Source organism: Schistocerca nitens, chromosome 1, assembly GCF_023898315.1.
Source record: "Schistocerca nitens isolate TAMUIC-IGC-003100 chromosome 1, iqSchNite1.1, whole genome shotgun sequence".
In the NCBI taxonomy this organism is placed as follows: domain Eukaryota; kingdom Metazoa; phylum Arthropoda; class Insecta; order Orthoptera; family Acrididae; genus Schistocerca; species Schistocerca nitens.
This window is the reverse complement of record NC_064614.1, coordinates 311,022,961-311,047,047: the sequence shown is the minus strand read 5'-3', so window position 1 is coordinate 311,047,047 and position 24,087 is coordinate 311,022,961. Positions and strand designations below refer to the sequence as shown.

General features: G+C 42.5%; 1 protein-coding gene across 1 annotated transcript in view; it reads left to right on the top strand.

Moving 5' to 3' along the window:
* LOC126244582 (discoidin domain-containing receptor tyrosine kinase B-like) overlaps window positions 1-24,087 on the top strand; it is a 457,485-nt gene that overhangs the window by 159,757 nt on the left and 273,641 nt on the right. The window contains exon 3 of the mRNA XM_049948255.1: window positions 4,972-5,074. Coding sequence (XP_049804212.1) covers window positions 4,972-5,074 — 103 coding nt within the window. The remainder of the gene's footprint in view (window positions 1-4,971; window positions 5,075-24,087) is intronic.

Genomic DNA, 24,087 nt, shown 5'->3' with positions numbered 1-24,087 from the left:
GGCTCTGACAACTATGGGACTTAGCTTCTGAGGTCATCAGTCCCCTAGAACATAGAACTACTTAAACCTAACTACCCTAAGGACATCACAAACATTCAGACCCGAGGCAGGATTCGAACCTGCGACCGTAGCGGTCGCGCGGTTCCAGACTGTAGCGCCTAGAACAGCTCGGCCACCCCGGCCAGCCAGAGAAACAGTTGTCCTCTGATGTTGGACAGGGGAACTGCAACATCCTTGGTACTTTATTTTGGTTTTCTTCATGCAGCCAGTGTTCTGCACCTCACGCTATGCTTCGACTCATGCATTTTTGGCAAATGGGCTACTGTAGGTGAGCGTGAGTGTGAGGGCAACAGTCTTTGCCTTTTAGGAGTTTAATTCACATCCTCTTCTTCAGAACGTTGATCATCTTGGCGGCTTAAAAATGCCTTGCAATTCATAGTTCTAAATCAAGGTTATCTTCTTTGGCTCATCATTCTTAAGTAAGCCATTCTTGTACTGAATCCAGTTATTTGCGATTTCCCTATCTATGAAGCGAAAAGTAGTTTTTGCAGCCCTTTTCTGGTTCTGGTTCAGATCCTATAAAAATTCATTATCCTGTGATTCAAGTATATGGTACCCACATTTTTATTGTAGCCGCCGATTACTGTTGGACGGGAAACCTGTATGTGTATCCTATCTGATGTTTTCCAGTCTTGGTCGATGCAGCTATGACTGGCTATTGACTATACCATTTAAATAGAAATTAGTTTGTCTTTTCTCACTCTCTTCTCAACAGATCCACGTCCCCAGTTTGAAAGACTACAGTCAGATGGACTGCTCTGGGTACTCTTGACATCATTATTTTTCCTGTGGCTGTCAGACTTTTTCAGCCAATGATTCTAGTAAAGGAACAGAAGTAAAATATCTATCAAGGAACAGATGCATTCCTTCTGGTAGCTTCGGGTGAAGCCTGAGGACTGCGGAGGCTCCTGTTCCTTATTTTAATAATTGTTGAGCGGTCGCCTCTGGGAACGTTCCTTTGCGCTAATAAACCTCAAAGTCAAGTACTAGTTCTAAAGAGAAAGCCAACACAAAATTTTTAAGTCTTTCAAGATTTGGCTTCCTCTTAATAAATCGTTTTCGATATTACTGAGCAGCAGTCATACAATAATTTTTAAAGGAACACGATGTCATTTGACTGTTTTATTGTTTATTTAGGTACAACCCAGGTTGTGACCTTTTATGCCATTTTCAAGTATTTGATTTAATGTCTTTAACAAATACTGTTAGACACTTGAGTTGACAACATGTTAAGTGTCCTGCTAAAGAAGTAAAATAAAATACTTGAAAATGGCATAGAAGGCTGAAACCTGAGTTGTACTTAAGTAAACAGAGAAAGAGTCAAACGGCTGTGTGTTCCTTTAAAATTTTTTAATAAATCGTTCTACTGTACATGGATCACGGGACCATTTGTTCATCGACTGCCACTTCTGGAGTTCGAGGCATATTCAGGCATGCTCTCATTACACGTTCCAAAAGTGGCCCAAGTTTTCGCAATTTTTCCTTCCGTTTACTCTCTTCTGTTATAGCGTTATCGTCTATCAGCTTCAAATGACTTCTAATGGCGAAGTACCGATTTAGACTCATTTTTTCAGAAATGCAATAACGCGACTTGTTTAACCCAAGGACATTCTAACTCTAGTGTATCCAAAACAGTACATTAGTACTGCTGCCCCAAAAATACCTGTAATTCCTTGGCAGACAGTCTGCTGTAGTTATCTCATATTGGTCAACTTAACCGTTACCTAGAAAAGGGCATGTCAAATTATTGGTGAAAATAATCCATTATATGCCTCTCATTCTATTCTGTGGTTATTGTGTGCGAGAGGGTAGCCTGGGCGCCTTCGATCCTGACAGTTGGAAGCAAAACATGGAAAACACTTCTAAAATCACAAGGACAGTATGAAATTGCTTACAAGAAGATTTCACACTCAGCTTTCACTTTTCTCCCGAAACATCCCGCAATTCTGTGAAGAAGTCTCGTCACCATCGGAATTCTTAGCGCTCCAGCTCTTCTGTTCACTTGGGGAAGGAATATCATCTTGCAGCAACGCATCATCTGGCAAATGTGCATGGTCCTTCTTCTTCTCCTCACTGACTTCAAGATTTGACACGTCTCCATCCAAAAGAAGATATAATATTTCTTCTGGACTGAGTTATGATCTGTACCCTTTAAGGACATGATTGTATTATCGTAGTACCTAATTTGTTTACAAAAAATTGTAATAAGGTGACAGATAGAGTCATTTATCAACAATCACAAACGAAATGTATTCGAAATGAGAGATGATAATTACCACTCATGTATAGTAACTTGTGCTGTATAATGTGTCACAAACTCCAGCGTCCACTACAGTCGACAATACTATTTTGTAACCATAATTAAAGAAACGTGCAGTACTACCAAGATTACGCAGCGAAGTATAGTAATTACAGTTGTAGATATTGCCTGCAATAGATGTGTATCAGGTCTCAGGAGTAAAAGGACAACACAGGTTAACCACATGTATGTCAGTTCCTTTAAATTCAGTAATGATCAGAAGAAGTAGTTCTTTTAGACAAATAAATTCTTGAAGATTCTCGAAAATTCCCAGTCTGCCATAATGATGTTAATTTCACCCTCATTTTCTTCCTACCTCGTGCTAATATGTTCCACCTACGCAAATACCATACATAATATTACCTATAATCTGCTTTTTTTTATTTTTCTATACCTCTACAGTGTTTGTCCTCGACTTCTTATTCAGTGACAAGTTCATTTTTTCAGGATGCCATGTCAGATATCTCACTAGTCTGCCCCCTATTCGGGAAAGGGTTTTCCGACGTCTGTTCTCTCATCTAATCTTTACCCGTTCGTTTTTAACGGGCTTCAATAAATTGACCTCAAAATGCTTCCTGAATCTTCTTCTCCACGTACAATAGTGTATTTTGAACACTTAAATCTTAACGATATCTGTACCGTTATGTTCACAGAAACGTCTGCACGTAGGCGTCAGAAAACTAAAACAAAACACAACTCGAAAGACCGCCCGTCTTGCTCAAGTAAATGAGAAGTTCTTACTTGTCCTCTTGAACTTGGAGAGTAATAAACGGAAACTGTTTAGAAAGTACTGACAAAGAAAAGAAAAACAAGACATCGGTCTGCTTAAATAATTCATTTTATGGGTAACTATAAAACGTGTACAGGGTGTTTTTTTCCGCCGTATACGAACTCTTATGACCGGAAATGCATTGTTTCAATGCTGGAGAACATTAATTCAGTCACACGTTGTTACAGAGGCTGCGGTCTATTAAGTGCTATAACATGCAGAACCACAGTTACAGAATGTGCTGAACATGGTTTCCATGTGCCTCAACGCAAACGTATGCGTTCCGTGGCACGTTGTGTCTCACACGTTCACACATGCCAGGCTGCATCCGAACAGTGTCAGAGGCAGAATCAACACGCTGCTCCAGTGTCTCCATATATTGAATGGGCCCAGCATACATGACACGTTTGAGATGGCCCCGTAACCAGAAATTGCACGGGTTCAGATCCGGTGAACAAGCAGGCCATGCAAATGGACCCCTCGTCTGATGTATCGACCAGGGAAGACACGATTGAGATGCGTCCGGACGTTTAACAGCGAGATCGGCCGGAACACCATCATGTAGCAGCCACATAACCCTTCGAATCGTCAGTGGAACTTCTTCCAACATGGGAGACAAAGTCAACCGCAAGAAACGTCGACAGTGCCGGCCTGTTAGGCGATGTGGAAGGAATACTAGTCCAAAAATACCGATGCAGGCTCAAAAATTTCGGCTGCTTCGATGCTGATGATTCGATGTCACCATACCATGGGGCTTCTGCATACTGTCCCACAGATAACTGTTATGAAAGTTGAAGATACCATTCAGCATAAAGGTGGCCTCATCTGTGAATATGAAGACGGACACAAATCCCAGAATCGTGGTTGCGTGGTGAAGAAACCAGTGAAAAAACTGCTTCCGATGTGGAAAGTCTGTCGCTAGTAAGCCCTGCACACGCTTTTAGCAGTAAGGGTACTAACAGCTGTCTTGTCGAATGTTCCACACGGTTGTCTGGTTTACCCTGTACTGGCGGGCCAACTGCCTGGTACTGACACTCCTTCCACAGTGTTAATCACATTTTCCTCCAAGTCTGGTATCCGAACATTTCGGGCATGACCTTGATGATTTCCTGCTTTCTGAAACGGTGTTGTCTCAGACAAATGGGGAAACCCGTTGCAAACATTGAATGCTGCGGTTGTTGTCAGCGGTTATAGATCTCCTGATACAATCTTTCTGCCCGCCTCTAGTTGTCACTTGCCTATTCGTAAGTACACAATATGTCTGCAAGCTCTCGATTCGAATACGAAACGATTGTGTACAACGCAGTATCACATCCACTACAAGGTGAGCCAGCAATAAAAGTTAATCCGACACAACATTACCAGTTATTACGGCAAGAGGGGGCGATAGGGAATGAAGTATGAGCAACAGTACCACCCACTAGGAGGAACCTATGCATACTGTAACTGATATGATTGAATAAATGGCCTCTAGCATGGAAAACATGCATTTCCGGACATAAGTTCATTAGACCTTTATTGTTCCGTATTCTCTCATCGCCTCAATCCCTAGAGTTTGCACACGGTTGAAAAAATGACCCTATATATAAAGATTGGACCAAAGAGCTGGAAAAAATTATCTTTGCATATTGTATTTGTGATGTGTCTTACCGTATACTCCATCTGTTACCACCATAGACCATTAGCTTTTATTTCAGATGGATGAACGTATTATCTGTTCCACGACTAAAGTATCAGTTTCGGATTATGATATGCGTATTCGCATTGCAAGCAGGTGACCAAACGTAAAGGATGCTTACGTCTCAGATAATGTGTCTAACTGTAGCCTCCGCTCTGCCCGCAGGTGACTGCGACACTCCCCTGGGACTGGAGTCTGGAGCCATCCCGGACTCGGCTCTCTCTGCCAGCTCCAGCTACGTTGGAAGCGTCGGGCCGCGCTATGGCAGGCAAGTTGCGCTCCACAGTCTCAGTCGTACTAATAAGCGCTGTGTGGCAGATCTTTTGTTTGTATAATAATGTATGCGTGTGTGATCCGAAATGAAATAACACTTGACACGTATCTGCAATTATGCTCTACAACCAGAGAATCAAAAATCCCGAGGAAGGGATACAGAATATAGCGAAACAGTTTAAATGTCTGACTTCTCCAACAGTCATTTTTCAATAGATTTATTGAAGTAATACATAAGAATCTACATATCAGTAACACCACATATTTTATACCATGGGCATTTCCTATTTCTCTGTCACTATCCAGTCAATGGTCCCTAATACGAGGGCTATTCCGAAAGTAAGGTCCGATCGGTCACGAAATGGAAACGACTATGAAAATCCGATAAAGCTTTGCACAGATGTGTTGGGTAGTGTCTCTAGTATAACCCCAGTTAGCATCACGTCGCTCTTCTCATTTCTGAGCTCGCAGTGAGTGCGTAAAGATGTCTAGAAAATAGTGTCTGCCGCCAAGTACGGGGGCCTGGTGAGAAATTTCCCCTGAAGCTATGCAGCTAACATTACATAACTGTCGTGCTGTTTCGTCTTCAAGACAATTCTCAGCCGCATTCTGCAGGGGCAATGAAGATGCTCCTGCATCGTTTTCAAATGGAAATGTGAGATTACCCACACTACAGCCCGTAATTGTCTCCCTCTGAGTTTCAGCTCAGGTCACATGAACCGCTGGTTATGAAGACAAAATTTCGGCACAAGACAACGAGCCGTAGGCCAGCGTAGAGAATTGGCGGAGAGCACTGGCGGCTGCCTTCTATAGCGAGGGTATGGGAAAGTTGGTACAACGCTACGATACACGTCTAAGTCGGGTCGGCGACTATGGAGATAAGTAGCTGCAAGGTGTATCTAACTGTTGCAAATAAAACATTTTTGATTTTTACCGTGGTTTCCATTTCGCGACCTATCGGACCTTACTTTCGGAATAGCCCTCGTAAATATCCGTACATTATCGAGCCTTGTCATCAACGGCCATCTTCATAGCTGCACGACAAATAACGAAAGCAGATACACTGATATGAACCGTGTAGATTTTCACAACATGAATACGAAAAAACACGTGTGGTTCGTGACCAGCTGTCAGTGGTAGCTTTGGGAGGAGAAGGACCGGGAAATGGGGAACTGAATTTCATTTGTGGCATTAATACAGTTTATTAGGTCTCCAAGTGCTGCGTTATACTGAAAAAAAATGGAAAAATACGACAGCACCTTTAGGAAGACCAGCTGCTTCAGCATAACACAATCATTTCGCTTCCCAGTGGCACACCGGGAGACAGAATTCAAATCACGGCTTCGCCCGCTAGTCTGGACTCGCCACTGCATACACTGTTCGGGAAACGCAAGAACCGGACACTTCTAGAACACATACACAAGGTTGCTTAAAACACATACAACAAATGCAAATTCACGGAACAACACAGACTGTTAATAAACCGTGTCATTTAGAAAGTTAAAAGAGTTGCCACAGATCAAATGGAAGCTTCTTCAAATACCCAGTATTGAAGTGGTGACAGAATAAAATCAAAACCCTTTCCTTGACGTAACACAAGAGGAGGAGCCAGAAGGTAAGGTACCTGCTTTGAGGGGTGATAGGAATTGTGATTCTGAACAAAAACGTTATTGACCGTCCTATTCTTAACGGTTTCCAAGAAAACTAATTAAAATAATGGGGAGCAGGTCAAACGCAAGTGATAGTAAATGGAGAATTGTGATCTAACGTGTTATTTTATTACAAGATGTTCAAGAAGACCACCGTCAAGTCAAATTCATTTTGCAGCTCTTGTAGACAGCTGCTGAGTTGCTGATACGAGCTCATTCCTACGGTCCTTTACGTGAGCACGTGGGTGTAAAATACGAGCGAAAAGTTCCTACTTTATGTCCACTCTGCACTTGTAGACTTCGTTCTTAATCCAACTCCACAGATAGTAATCTAATGGAGGAAGTGGAACTCGAATGTGGGTGCTGGGGATGAAGGACTGCGACTGATGCCCGTGATTTCCAAACGGCTCTAATCTGATAGAGTTAAGGAAAGTGCGTATGTTCATTTGAAGTTTGCTTCATTCAGAATCGCCAATACTATCATCCCTCAGAGCATGTATCTTTCCTCCTGACTCACCCTCTACACACACACACACACACACACACACACACACACACAATCACACACACAGACACATACAAACTTCCTGTCTAGCACGTTGCACTCCCGCACAGTCCGTTTTACATTTCAGTATACTAAGTCCCACAAATTACACATAATAGAATCGTGGTATCTACACTTCATTTCACGGAGAGGTAAGACAGTGTCGACGGTACGATAGCGTGAGGAATACCGTATTGCAGTTCTTGATGATAAAGTGCTGCACCCTATCAGGACTAGGTACAGGAGATGAGATAATCGATGTCCGGTGTAATAGAACGATGAAATTAAGTCGGTATGGCCAACAGAATTAGGTGCTTACTGAAATAATAGTAAGCCACTCTTCTCATTATTTACAAAAAGTGGGCAAGTGCGTCAGCAAAACGTTTCTGTATTACACGGAACGACACCGAAGTACGCTAAGACATCAGTAACGTGGGACACATCACATGATTAATTCTTTCCTAGGCATTTATTTTGTCCACGGATAATAAACTAAAAAAGACATAAGCTAATAACCTGAGATAAGTTTGATGATGACTAGGTCCACAAACTTCGTGAAATTTTTAGACGAAATCATTGCGCTTTACATTGTTAAAACACTATTTATTGCGAATGCAGCTTCGACACGTAGTAATTTTCAAGCATTGTGAAAAGTTGTAACCCAGTCAGAAATATAAAGCTGTGACATGCTGTGTGAGAGCAGTTGCATGTGGTGGTGTAAATTTATCTCCTCTTCCATATATCGTGCGCGTTAGACAGCTGGTAAATTAATGATATAAACACTAAGTTCTAATTTCATGTAGCAGCTTTCTAATGTATATGGTATGTGGAAGAGCAGATATTTCACAACACCACATGCAGTTCCTCTTACACAACATGTCACAGCTTTGTATTACTGAGTGAGTTACTACAACATCCCTCAATGCTTGAAAATGAACACGTTTTGAAACTTCATTTGCGATAAATAGTGTTTTAACAGCCTAAAGCAAAATGATTTCATATAAAAATCCTGTGATAAGGTTCACGTAGGTTATATCTCAATATCAGGCTATTTTACGAATTAGATATACAGATCACTGCGAGCTCTCACAAATGGAATATTCCTTTATTTTCATTAAATAGCTTTCGAGTAATTTCAGTGTCATCTTAAGGTGAGACAAAGAGAAATTGCATATATAATTCTAATAAGCCACTCGATACTGGAGTTTGCTTCACTGTGACAAGAAGATAGGAAACTAATGCATTGCTTTATGTTTTATTTACGTAGCAAGCAACACGATAGAACTAATTTCTTTACTTCCTTTCGGCTGAACTGAGATCATCTGATCACTCAGCACAGCTTGTCATCCAGTCTCCGTCCCCCTCCCCTCCTTTACTTTAACCATATTTCTTAAATGTGCTTGCAATTATTATATTAACCGCCGGAAATCTATCAAAGAAATATTTTGGTGCTATTTACTGAGGTTAACTTTAAGGTTTCTGTAGGTAATTTTTTTAATCGATTACATGCATACACAGGGAAGACGCTTTTAGTGTACATCACTTCTACAGCACGTGGTAGGTGCTGACCAGTCTCTGTTGACACTCAGATTATCCGAAAATGATAACGAATAAAGAGTAGCCCCTGGTTCTTAGGCTGATAGGCAGTTGCATTGGAAGGCGATGACGATGGAAGCTTTTAGTTGCATGTTAATACAATAACTGCCCATACCAATAACAGAAGAAATTCATTTGTCGTCGTAACTTACCATATAAAAGGCGATACATTAATATGTTTCCTGTCTTACTGTCAGTAAGAAGCAGCCTTTAGTATCTAACATCATGGTACAAATATGAGAGTATGACTTCGGTATGCCTCATCTGAAGCCTGAGATGGGTCGATAACTAATTAATGGGAAAGAAAAGTGAAATGTTTCCTAAGGGAGTAGTAGCAGCTAGTTATATTGATATTTGATGTACCGTCACGGGGTGAAATATCCGGAATCGATAAGCTACATTTTAGTTTTCTTCGACAATTACTCACACAGTAATTTCTTTAATACGGAGATTTGTACTAGTCCACCCTCCGGAATAGGCTCTAGGCCTTCTATACAATGTAATTTCCTATTCTGTTGATCACCCCCCCCGTGGGATCGAGGAGGGAGGAAAGCTCATTACTCTGCCTGGAGTCAATCGAGTTGTAGGCGGTGCTTCCGTGTGTGCGATGAGACCGCGACACGCCCACGACGTTGCAGGGATAACGCCTCGGCGGCAGAGTGCAGCGCGGCGTGACCGAAGTACTTTGTACCGCCATCAGGGCGACAAACACCGCGACGGAGAGCGCCGCCTGATCGATTATCGTCACTCTGTTCGATTGCGTTCGCCGAAAAGCGCCTCGCCTTTTTCATCCTCCCTCGGCCGGCCGCTCTCGCCCGTCCTCGCCGCACACCATCCGTCTGGGGGAGGCGCGGACGTGGACGCGGTCACGCGACGGTTGCGCCACCGCGCCTCACCCTCGGACCGCCACACACTGGCTTCACACCCTCCTCCTCGCCACAAAGCAGAGGTTTGCCCTTTCATACGACGGTGCATCACACATTAGAGGCCGAAAGAAGTTTCCTTCGGCAAAAGTGCCCTGCCAGCGCTGTCGACAACCCTCCGTCATACTGAGCACAAAACACCTTTACAGAAACTACGTCGCTTCCACGGCTGTTGCCATGAGAAAAAAAATGTCCTGGATACGTGACTCTGCCGTCATCGGCTTTAATAGAGCATTAGCTAGTGTCCTTCAGCAAGGTGATGGCTTGCCTTCAGATCTTGAATAGAGCCACTTCATCCTGCTGCTAAATCCAGTTTGTTACGAATGTCATTGAACTCTATTTTGAAGTGATAGTGGGATCGAAAATGCGTGGTCTGACCTCTTTTATTGACTGTAGTTTTTATTCTTTTAACTAGCTTATACCGGTCGTTGCCCGGCTACTTATTTATTATCTCCTCCCCCCGCTCCCCTCTCTGCCTATTCATCCTCTCCAATTTCTCTGTCTATCTTCTACTCTCCTTCTCTCTCTGTCCTTCTCCTCCTCCTCATCCCCTTCTCTGTCAGTTCGTGGTCAAGCTAACTCTGCCCATCTCCTCCTACACCATATCCGTGTGTATGACTTCCTTCCCTGTCTCCGTCTGTCCAGGTATTGCTCCCCCTCTTCTCTCCACGTTATCATCCAACCTCCCCCTCACCCCCCAATAGGAGATTGCTGATTTACGTTTGCAGTATTTCTTTCCAGGTAGTGAGTAATAATTGTACCAAGTTTCGTTGAAATCGGCAGAGGCATTAAGGAGGGTCTTTGTACCCACACATTACCAGAGTGCGCAAAAAAAGGTTCAAATGGCTCTGAGCACTATGGGACTTAACATCTGAGGCCATCAGTCCCCTAGAACTTAGAACTACTTAAACTTAACTAACCTAAGGACATCACACACATCCATGCCCGAGGCAGGATTCGAACCTGCGACCGTAGCAGTCCCGCGGTTCCGGACTGAGCGCCTAGAACCGCACGGCCACCGCGGCCGGCACTAGAGTGCGCACAGAGTGCGCACATGTCACATGTATTTCAAATATACTTAACATATTTCACACGCATTTGTACACATCCTTCGATTGTATCTCTAGCTAATTTCGCCCTGTAGTTTTATTTTCACGCAGCTGAATATCTATGACATTTTTTGTAGGTTTAATAATTGTCATATGTCAATGCTGGTTAAAAAATGTTTCATGCATATAACGAATGAAGAAGCAATAAATTAAAACATCATGCTTTGTGATGCAACTGTACTGCACGCACAGCGATAAACGTGTATCCATTCATCATTTATTGAGGGTTGTCAGCGAGAAAAAGTTTTGGAAAGGATTGAAATTATGTTTAAAGTTTATTGGAGATAACTGGTTCTCTCGTTCTCAAATAACTGGTGAATAAAGTATGTGAACTCGCGCATCGTGAACTACACCACTTTTTCACCCCAACCCCCGCCCGTTTGATAGGTACGTGGTTATTAACCCAGAGTGATTCTTTCCAGACGTTAAGTGATACTTGTACGAAGTTTGGTTGAAACCGATCTAGTGGTTCAGCTGCAGATGTGGAACATAGCTGCAAGCATATACACGTACGTAAGTACATCCATTCTTTGTAATACGTTCACTATTTGATAAAAAGTATCCGTACACATTCAGAAATATACGTTTTTCATACCAGGTGCATCGTGCTGCCACCTACCGCCAGGTACTCCATACAGCAACCTCAGTAGTCGTTAGACATACTGAGAGAGCAGAAAGGGGCGCGGAACTCACGGACTTCGAACGTTGTTAGGTGATTGGGTATAACTTGCGTCATATGTCTGTACGCGAGATTTTCACACTCCCTAGGTCCACTGTTTCTAATGTGATAGTGAAATGGAAACGTGAGGGGACGCATACAGCACAAAAGCGTATGGGCCGACCTCGTCTGTTAACTGACAGAGACCGCAGACAATTGAAGATGTTCGTAATGTGTAATAGGCAGACATCTATCCAGACTATCCTACAGGAATTCCAAACGGCATCAGGATCCCCTGCAAGTTCTATGAGAGATAGGCGGGAGGTGAGAATACTTGGATTTTATGGTCGAGCCGCTGCTCATAAGCTACACATTACGCCGGTAAATGCCAAACGACTCCTCGCTTGGTGTGAGGAGCGTAAACATTGAACGATTGAACAGTGGAAAAACGTTGTGTGGAGTGGCCAATTGCGGTACACAATGTGGCGGTCTCATGGCACGGTGTGGGTATGGCGAATGCCCGGTGAACGTCATGTGCCACCGTGTGTAGAGCCAACAGTAAAATTCGGAGGACATGGCGTTATGATGTGGTCGTGTTTTTCACGGAGGGGCATTGCACTCCTTGTTGTTTTGCGCGGCACTATCACAGCACAGTCCTACATTGATGTTTTAAGCACCTTCTTGGATCCCACTGTTGAAGAGCAATTCGGGGATGGCGATTGCATTTTTCAACACTTTAGAGCACCTGTTCATAATGCACGACCTGTGGCAGAGTGGTTACACGACAATAACATCCCTGTAATGGACTGGGCTGCACAGAGTCCTGATGTGAATCCTATAGAACACCTTTGGAATGTTTTGGAACGTCGATTTAATGCCAGGCCTCACCAACCGACATCGATACCTCTTCTCAGAGCAGCACTGCGTGAAGAATGGGCTGCCATTCCCCAAGATACCTTCCAGCACCTAATTGAATGTATGCCTGCGATAGTGGAAGCTGTCATCAAGGCCAAGCGTGGGCCAACACCATATTGAATTTCAGCATTACCGACGAAGGGCGCCACGAACTTGTAAGTCAATTTCAGCCACGTGTCCGGATTCTTTTGATCGCATAGTGCATGTATTCTAAGTGGCTGAGGTCAACGAAAAGAGTGCACGTCAGTATAGTGACGTACTGTTATATTCCCATAGCTCCAAATGGTGACGTAGACGACATAGAGAAGAGAATCAGGATGAAATTACGCTACATAAGGCCAGAGCACAGCACTAGTCCAGTGGTAAATACATCGCATTCGTGAAGGCCGCGTACAACAATGGCCGAAACACTGGCCTACAAAAGTACATGACGAAGCATTCTCAGAAACTAGAAAACTATTCTTTCTATAGTGTCAAGAGTTTTCCCAGATAATACATTAAATTTGTCACAGTGTTTCCAAAGGAGCAGATACGGAGTTACTGATCGTCTTAACTGCCCGAATTTTGCTTGAAAGTCTCTCTTGTATGCACCCGCATTGCACGAATTTTCAGCGGTCTAACATCGCAAGTTGTGTGGTTACTTCTGCTTGTATACAAGCAATCATGAATTTTACTAAAAGTAACGGTCAATTATCAACCGACAGGTGAGTGTAGAGAAACTGATTACGGTATTTTCGAAGACGTTCTGGACAGACTGTCATTAGTAGAACGAGACGGCACGTTTGGTCATCTCGGATAGTAGTATTTCAATTTAACCGAAAAAATGCTTTTCACAGGGAAATGTTCTTTATCTGTCTATTCTTTCACCCTGATCCCAGAGAAATGGGTGTGAGAAAATCTCCAGAGTACTTTGTTTGGTTTTGAAGGATTTTACTGTTTTACTTTTTTCCTTCTAACAAACAGCCTTGGAAAAAATATATGGGTTTGCCTATCAGTCTGTGTGTTGCATTTCTCGTATATTGCATACTCCTACAAATTCAGTGACAGATGATGAAGACCATAACAATAACACAGCGACAGAAGCGGTTAGCTAAAGGTATGAGCTCCCCAAGAGACGTTCATCTTCCAAGGGAAGAGGAAAACAGATAAATATATATAAATGACCTAGTAGATAGTGTCGGAAGTTCCATGCGGCTTTTCGCGGATGATGCTGTAGTATACAGAGAAGTTGCAGCATTAGAAAATTGTAGCGAAATGCAGGAAGATCTGCAGCGGATAGGCACTTGGTGCAGGGAGTGGCAACTGTCCCTTAACATAGACAAATGTAATGAGTTGCGAATACATAGAAAGAAGGATCTTTTACTGTATGATTATATGATAGCGGAACAAACACTGGTAGCAGTTACTTCTGTAAAATATCTGGGAGTATGCGTGCGGAACGATTTGAAGTGGAATGATCATATAAAATTAATTGTTGGTAAGGCGGGTACCAGGTTGAGATTCATTGGGAGAGTGCTTAGAAAATGTAGTCCATCAACAAAGGAGGTGGCTTACAAAACACTCGTTCGACCTATAATTGAGTATTGCTCATCAGTGTGGGATCCGTACCAGATCGGGTTGACGGAGGAGATAGAGAAGATCCAAAGAAGAGCGGCGCGTTTCGTCACAGGGATATTTGGTAACCGTGATAGCGTTACGGAGATGTTTAATACACTCAAGTGGCAGACTCTGCAAGAGAGGCGCTCTGCATCGCGGTGTAGCTTGCTCGCCAGGTTTCGAGAGGGTGCGTTTCTGGATGAGGTATCGAATATATTGCTTCCCCCTGCTTACACCTCCCGAGGAGATCACGAATGTAAAATTAGAGAGATTCGAGTGCGCACGGAGGCTTTCAGACAGTCGTTCTTCCCGCGAACCATACGCGACTGGAACAGGAAAGGGAGGTAATGACAGTGGCACGTAAAGTGCCCTCCGCCACACACCGTTGGATGGCTTGCGGATTATAAATGTAGATGTAGATGTAAATATTATATCAGGAATGGTGGAAGCACAGTTGTTACGTTTAAATAAACCTGATTTCAATGTTCTTAGGATTCATTTAAACATAAGTACGATTAAATACTGATTGTCTAGAATATTGTATCAGTAGTAGTTTGATCATCTATGGCACAAAAAACAACGGCAAGTGTCTGTTTGAAGAATTCTGCAGTTTCTTCGTCCTCTACTGGAAATAGGTGTCCATTTTCCTTTGGTGCTAACTCGGATTACCTCATGTCATTTAAGCGATGCTATTCAAAAACAGAGCAAAGAAGACTCCTAAGGTATTGAGCGCACACTGACGGAAAAGAGCTGGGCAGTTCAACGAGATACTATTCAGATAACACGAGAAAAGTGGCGCAATGCATCAAGGATAAAATATGAATATTGCGAAATGTAGAGGATAACATGTTTTTCTGACAACGATCCAGATCGTGAACAAAAATACATTTGTGTCGAATCTGTTGTCATTTAACTATTAGCAGCTGCCGAAAACTGAGAAATATGCGACGCTAAAACTCCAGCAACAGCAATATATATATACATATACACAATGCAAATATGAGGTTTCTAAGAAGAGTCAAAAACTATAAACGAAAGGTTATGATCAGAAATGTTGGTATCTGAAATTAAGTAAGCTTATACACTATAACAAGGAGCCAGAACAAATTAGAGAATGTGAAATAGATCGTAAGAGATTAAAATAAAAATTCAAACGAAATGCTAAACAAGCAACTGGAAGTTGGAAGGCCGACGAATGACAGGAACCCTAAAGGGCAATAACCAACCTGAAACAAGAAAAGGTTACAAGAGAAATACTGTTCCTATATTAATATAGTAATTTACTGAAATTCCATGTAAATGTTACTAGGGAAACAATGCTATTCACAAACCAAGAATAACAAGTAGTAGAAAGCGGCATTCATTTTCACCACCAAAGTCGAATTAGGAATACCAAAGTTGGTAGAATGAGGTACGAAAAGTACATTATGCATATCTACATCGTTTTTATCAGGTCTCCCGTGGCATTCATACTGCAAAGGAGATTCCGACATCGCTTTTAGCTCGCAGGAAGGAAAGAAAATTAAAAAAATCTTCCTGAGGAATCAAGCTGCCATTTTCCTTAGTAGCGTTGAAATATAACCTTTGAAGTGAAGAAAAATAGTTTTCTATTTCCAATTTGGCCGGCCGAAGTGGCCGTGCGGTTCTAGGCGCTACAGTCTGGAGCCGAGCGACAGGTTCGGTCGCAGGTTCGAATCCTGCATCGGGAACGGATGTGTGTGATGTCCTTAGGTTTTGTTGTTGTGGTCTTCAGTCCTGAGACTGGTTTGATGCAGCCCTCCATGCTATCCTATCCTGTGCAAGCTTCTTCATCTCCCAGTACTTAGTGCAACCCACATCGTTCTGAATCTGTTTAGTGTATTCATCTCTTGGTCTCCCTCTACGATTTTACCCTCCACCCTGCCCTCCAATGCTAAATTTGTGATCCCTCGATGTCTCAGAACATGTCCTACTAACCGGTCCCTACTTTTTGTCGAGTTGTGCCACAGACTCCTCCCCAATTCTATTCAATACTTCATCATTAGTTATGTGATCTACCTATCTAATCTTCGGCATTCTTCTGTAGCACCACATTTCGAAAGCTTCTATTCTCTTCTCGTCCAAACTATTTATCGTCCACGTTTCACTTCCATACATGGCTACACTCCATACAAATACTTTCAGAAACGACTTCCTGACACTTAAATCTATACTCGATGTTAACAAATTTCTCTTCTTCAGAAACGATTTCCTTGCCATTGCCAGTCTACATTTTATATCCTCTGTACTTCGACCATCATCAGTTATTTTACTCCCCAAATAGCAAAACTCCTTTACTACTTTAAGTGTCTCATTTCCTAATCTAATTCCCTCAGCATCACCCGACTTAATTCGACTACATTCACATTCCATTATCCTTATTTTGCTTTTGTTGATGTTCATCTTATATCCTCCTTTCAAGACAATGTCCATTCCGTTCAACTGCTCTTCCAAGTCCTTTGCTGTCTCTGATAGAATTACAATGTCATCGGCGAACCTCAAAGTTTTTATTACTTCTCAATGGATTTTAATACCTACTCCGAATTTTTCTTTTGTTTTTTTTTTCCTTTTCCTTAGGTTAGTTAGGTTTAATTAGTTCTAAGTTCTAGGCGACTGATGACCTCAGAAGTTAAGTCGCATAGTGCTCAGAGTCATTTTTCTATTTCCAATTTAAGTTATTCATAAGTGATCTTGTGCTTTCGATGAACTGAAAATTGGTCACCTGGAATGGAAATTTTGCAATATTTGCGAATCACCTCGCAGCTCTACGTATTTCATGCGTTAGTCATATTTAAAATTGAAGAGACAAAAGACTGTAAGGCTCTCTTTATTTAGTTAACATAGATTTCATAAGCCAGATATAAATTCCGTTCATCTACATATTTATCAATACAATGAAAGAGCGGGGTATGTTATATTAGAATATATTTCGCGGGGCTAATGGCATTTTTCAGAGAATGTAAAAGAGAAAATATATAACAAAGCACATAGAAACAAAAACAAAAGAGTAGAAACGTAAAACAACAACGAATTAATCAACCATGTGATATTCAAGCTGCACGCACCGAATTGAATAGGGTCATACTCAGGAAACTGCTGATTTTGTAAGAGAAACATCCATTGGTATTATTTTCAAAAATTGCATTAATCGAACAGAAAGCTGTCTACAGCTAATGTGAAATCCGTTGAGCCGTGTGGGAAACAGACTGAATCACGGAATTTGGAGAAAGAAGAAATATAATATCTCTTCAGTGAGACTCAACGAATCCGAGTTCTGTTCACATCGGCAGAACAATAAGCATGCATAGGGTGATTCACAGAGATATGAATTTTTTTTAATATGTTATTCTACAAGTAAAAGAAAAAGTCAATATAAACATAGCTCCGCGAATGTTTGGTTACGGAGTTAAGGCTAATAAAAGGTTTTGCTTGAAATTTAGCAACCGCTTATATGAAGCCATCGCAAAACTGTACGAGGGTAAGGTAAAGGTTTTCCATTTATTTTGTTGTTACTGATGTGGTGAATCTAATGAAACATGTCCCAGACGCGTATATGCAGTAGTTTTCCAGAACATCCAGAGAAGCAAATAAGTAATTTCGTAAAAGTTTTAATTTAGTAACTACCTGGCCCAATCTGACAATTTCCCGTAAATAAACACCAATTTGGCGTATTCCTCCGTCGTAAATATGAGAGGCACCTCTATTTCATAAATTATCTACAAACTACAACTGTTAATGTGTGGCTTCACTTAAAAGCACTGTTGTTATTATGTTCTTTCACTGAACAACTCATTTCAAGGTTAGGAAACGACTGAACACCTCACTAACGGTTGCCAACAATGACATAAACGGTTTTACATTCTTAATGGAAAGTAATCAAATTTTCTAGTGTAATATCTCTGATTCTGTGGATGTGCTGAGAAACTACTGCAGATACACGTCTGGGCCATGTTTTATTAGATTTACCACACCAATAACAACAAAATGAATGGAAATCGTGCCGTACTTTCACCTCGTACGGTTTTGCGATGTCTTCATATTAACGAAGTTGCTAAATTTCAGGCAAAATCTTTTATTAGCCGTAACTCCGTAACTATACATTTGCGGAGCTATGTTTACATGAACTTTCCTCTTTAGTTTTACTTGTAGAATAACATATTAACATATTTGCATCTCTTCGTGAATCACCCTGTATAAATATGAAAAAGTTTAACTCTTTGCAGAATGATTGAAATTCACTACTGCTTCCAGACTGAACACAGTTGCAGTTACTTTCCAAAATTGCTGACTTAACAAATCCGGGGTTTTCACTGTTACCATATATACTGAAGGAAAAAATGTAGTACCCTCAAATAACACGTGCATACCGAAGTGTTGTATTGTTAGCGATTCACTTGTCACGGTCATAGGCGATCATATGCCACTCGGGAGGACTGTCTGTGCACCTTCTGTTCTATTTCGTTTTCGCAGGCAATTACTGTGCTGAGTTTAGAGGTGAGCAGTGTTTCCAACATTCATTCTAGGGAACAACCAGCCGCAACGACGAGTACGTGCTCACGTTGAACAGGTTCAGCTATTTGAACGTGGTCGCTCTGCGGGCCTCCTGGAAGCTGGTTGGACACATCGACAGACTGCTGCACATGATGGGCTTATCTCTGCTTTCAGCGTTGGTCTGCGAAGCATCCGCACATCTGTAGACAAAGTTCGGTTCGTCCACGTAATACTGACTCACGTCAAGAGGGAAGCGTCGAACGAGCAGCGGTGGCCGATAGAACGTCGTTAAAGGACGATATCCAGGCATATGCTACACGTGCTGTGCTGTCAGGGATCTTTGGGAAAGGCCTGTTTGCAACAGGACTAAGATCACGTTTGCCTCTGGCGAAGGAACCACTGTCAACACGACACAGTCAAGCGTCGGTATTCTGGTGCCGTGAAAGAGTTGAGTATAGTGTAGAAAGCGCTCTGTTGTCTTCAGTGATGAGAGTAGGTTCTGTCTATGTGCGAGTAGTAGACTTACATGTGAATGGTGGAGACCTGGCGAGCTGCCTGTTCAAGTGTGCATTTGACCACGTCACACAGGCCTCATTGATGTGGGTGCTCATCACTTGTAACTCGCGATCATGTTTAGTGTTCCTGCAAGGTAAAATAAACAGTGACCGCTACGCTTCACAGGCTGTTATTGGCGTGATACTGTCAGTTCTTCGACAGGAAGGTGATGTGCTTATTCAACAGGACAGTGCACGTCCACATACAGCTTGTGCGACACAATGTGCTCATCCTGGTGTGCAACATCTGCCCTGTCCAGCAAGACCACCAGATCCCTCGCCAACTGCTTGTCGGATATGATGAAGCGAGAGTTTACTCGTTCTCCGTGGCGTGCAAGAACCACTGTTGAATCACAACAAAAAGGCGCATGATGCTTGGGAGAGTTTCATGCGGGATGCCATTCAACGCCTTTTTGAGTGTTTTCATGCGGTACTACACGCCTGCGATACCACCATAGGAGGGTACACAGTGTGTTGATGCAAATTTTTGGCCATCTTTTACTATGACACGTGTGTTTCATTTAATCTTAATTTTTCATATCCTCTTACAATGATGAACTACTCGTCACCTTACTGTATATCAGAAAGACGTTGTCCATGAGGGCGTTACATATTTAGATACAGGTGATTGATGCTACCAGTGGAACAAGTGAACTAGCTAAAATGTAAATGTAAATGTCGTGTGACTAGGGCCTCCCGCCGGGTAGACAGTTCGCCGGGTGCAAGTCTTTCGATTTGAGGCCACTTCGGCGACTTGCGCGTCGATGCGGATGAAATGATGACGATTAGGACAACACAACACCCAGTCCCCGAGCGGAGAAAATCTCCGACCCAGCTGGGAATCGAATTCGGGCCCTTAGAATTGACATTCTGTCGCGCTGACAACTTTTTTTTTTGTGTTAAATCTCATTTTGTTCGTTTTCGTCCGTTGTGTCTGCTCGTGGTGGACGTCGATAGACACCCGTTTCAGTTCGTCGTTGACCCATTAACTCAGGTTTTTTTTTATTACACAGGGCAACTAACACTCTGACCGACTTAAGGAGCACAAAATATGCAAATGACTTCTTATCCTGCAGCGAAATGATGGTTCTGCGTGGTATGAAGGTGGTAAACTTTTTAATTATCAAGGAGTGTCCTACTCTCATATTGTTTATCCGCTAAAATAATCGAGCTGTGCTATACACAAGAACCAGATGCACTGCTCCATTTAGATGTGGAGACCCTGAAACGTCGAGTGATTTGCCCATCCTTCGGCGACTGTTGTTTAGACTGTCAGCATGTCTAATTGCTTCATCTCAAACCTGCGTCGGAGATACATTTCAGTCTCTATATTGTACGAAGCGTATTCGAAAATTAACAGCCGCTTGGTTATGATAAATACATTCGCTATGGTGTACTTTCGTTGGCTGTTTTAGTTTGCTATTATTCACTTTTTATATGTATTATATGTATTATCCGGTTCATTCAGCCCCTCTACCTAGAAATTCTCTGCTTGCGGGGCGAACTATGACTGCCCTAAGCTCCTTGTCATTGTCGAATACTTGTTCGTCAAGCCATAGTCTGAAGAGGTGATAGTCACTAGTAACACCGCGAGGAAGCTGATCATCTCCAATTTGTCGACAGTGATCCATAAACAACGTCTGCTTGACATTCTTTGCCCTTTGTGTCGGTTGATAAGTATTACAGTACCCACCATGCGCACATTTTGTGACATTCAAGTGCAAGCTTACCTTTGATAGTAGTGCAATTAGTGATCCGTCCAACATGATGAAATTCATGAGTCACAGCAGTTGTCAATCGTCCACCTGGTAGTGGATTACGGTCCCTCCACACGCATGGAGTCATTTAAAGCCGAGGCATCGTTTACTGACCTTTTTATCAGTAATTACTCAAGGTCCATAAGCTAGGCGCAACTCCGATGAATTTAAACTGTTGAGTAAATCGATTTTCAAAGCCACTGTCATTTGCTTTAATCCACAGTCAAACAACAGTTTAATCAAACTAATCATTGGAAGGCGCTACATTCTTACAACTTTTGTTCTGAACAGAGAACATTATGATATAAGCAAATGGTTTTGATATTTGAAATGTGTCTTGCACACGCACTTTGCCGAGAGCATCAAATAAGGCCCATAGTGAAATTAAACGTAAAGTTTCATAACTTTTTCGGCTGAAAATAAGTAAATTTGAATGTTGTGATTAATTTAATTCACTGGTTACTGTTATTCTCCACGTATTTACACCCAGCGTACTCTCTGTAAAACCATACAGAGCCTCTGGAAGCTGTTCGCTTTTTCTTTATATTGAAATAAAAGCCATCAGAGCGGAGGGCGGAAACTGTAGGACAGAACGAACTGCAAGCACTTAAAATAGACTATGTACCAGAGCAATCGTTGATACTACTCGGGAGTAGAGAGACTGCGTCAGTTAGAAACGTGATGCTGCTGTAGTCGACTCAACTGAATTTACCGGCCAGAGTCAACTGCCTCCAGGCACGCAAGCTGTCACTTATAGTTACACTGTAAGCACGAAACAGGTAGCGTAATTCTTTGAGAACTTTAACAGTGTAAATTCATGACAAAGCACGCCAGAACGTTCCAGTTTTAATGTTCAGATGAATCCACTCTGAATTTACCGAACCCCTCGATTAAAGTCCTTACAGTGTCCACAGCATTCAGACTTCAGTTCTAGACTGATTGATTCCGTTCCCAACACATCTTAGATGTAAAAATACTTTTTACGGGAATTTGAGTTCTGGACTGACAGATATTCGAGACAGTGGAATAAACTGCAAAGGGAGTAAGGTAAACTGTTTTACTTGTTTTCAGAAATCTCAAGATATGTACGTTTTGCATGTGTGATATGATTTACACGAAGAAAACAGAAAGATTGGAATACGTAAATTGGAAAGTGATCCTATTAGCTAGGTAACAATAAATCACTACTACAGCTGGGTGGTTCAGCTGGGTCGTTCTTCAGTTTCTTATCGGCAAAAGCCATTCGTAGCTCGCTAGGAAGCTATGCTCTCGCAGCTTTCAGATGATCCTGTAATTTTGTAATTCGTTCCGCGAAAATAATATTCGAGCAATTAATTTCGTTAAACTTTTCTCTATCGAAAGTGTTTCTTACTATTGATTCTGGTGCATCTTGCACATATATGTAATCCTCACTGCATAACAGATTTTTCTTCTGTTTTTTATCTCTTGTTGCTGATATGTTTTTAGATTGGAAATTTTGATCGTTCATTATCTAATCTTTCAGTATACTCTAAAAGCTGTAATTGAGCATATATACAATCATGCTCATAAATTAAGGGCAATGCTGATACATGGTGAAACAATGCTCTTGTGGGCGGTTTGCGGATTTAAATCACCTTGGAATATGACCATGTGGTGCATTTGACCTTCGGTCGTCGCACGGCGACGCTGGCAGCAGTCCAAATACGCAGAGGTGTGTTGGTGCATGTCAGAGGACGGTGCAGCGAGTAAGTGTGCAGACGTTTTCAGACATGCTAATAGTGACTGTGTGTTCAAAATGGCTCAAAGAACATGTATTGGTGACGTTATGAGGGGTAGAATACTAGGGCGACTGGAGGCTGGTAAAACACAGCAGGTCGTAGAACGGGCCCTCCGTGTGCCACAAAGTGTGATCCCAAGATTATGGCAACGATTCCAGCAGATAGAAAACGTATCCAGGTGCTAGAGTATGTGACGTCCACAGTGTACAACACCACAAGAAGACCGATATCTCACCATCAGTGCCCGCAGACGGCCACGGAGTACTGCAGGTAGCCTTGCTCGGGACCTAACCATAGCCACTGGAACAGTTGTCTCCAGACACATAGTCTACAGACAACTGAACAGACAAGGTGTATTCGCCCGGAGACCGGCAAGGTGCTTTCCACTGACTCCTGGTCACAGAAAAGCCGGTAAAGCCTGGTGTCAAGAACACAGTACATGCTGATTGAAACAGTGGTCCCAGGTTATGTTCACGGACGAGTCCAGGTATAGTCTGAACAGTGATTCTCGCCGGGTTTTCACCTGGCGTGAACCAGCAACCAGATACCAACCCCTTAATGTTCTTGAAAGGGACCTGTATGGAGGTCATGGTTTGATGGTGTGGGTGGTAGTATGATTGGTGTAGGTACACCCCTGCATGTCTTTGACAGAGGAACTGTAACAGGTCAGGTGTATCGGGACGTCATTTTGCACCAGTATGTCCGCCTTTTCAGGGGTGCAGTGGGTCCCACCTACCTCCTGATGGATGATAACGCACGGCCCCACCGAGCTGCCATCATGGAGGAGTACCGTGAAACAGAAGATATCAGGCGAATGGAGTGGCCTGCCTGTTCTCCAGACCTAAGACTCATCGAGCACGTCTGGGATGCTCTCGGTCGACGTATCGCTGCACATCTTCAAACCCCTACGACACTTCAGGTACTCCGTCAGGCACTGGTGCAAAAATGGGATTCTATACCCCAGCTGCTGCTCGACCACCCGATCCAGAGTATGCCAACCCGTTGTGCGACCAGTGTACATGTACATGGTGATCATATCCAATACTGATGTCGGGGTATATGCGCAGCAAACAGTGGCGTTTTGTAGCATATGTGTTTCGGGACGGTTTTCTCAACTTATCACCAATAACGTGGACTTACAGATCTATGTCGTGTGGGTTCCCTATGTGCCTACGCTGTTAGCGCTAGTTTTGTGTAGTGCCACGTGGTGTGTGTGTCACCACATTCTGCAATTATGAGCATGAGTGTAAATCAAACGTCTGTGTCTGTTCGCTAGAGCTCTCTTACTTCTTTGTTGGAACGAAGCGTAAACGGAAACATCACTCGGTCCCGTTGGACCGCATTGGGAAACGCATTATGTATCACCAGAATGTGACTGACAACTGCTTGGGCTACGAAAGGTACTTCATAATAAAATACAGTGACGAGAATTGAATGT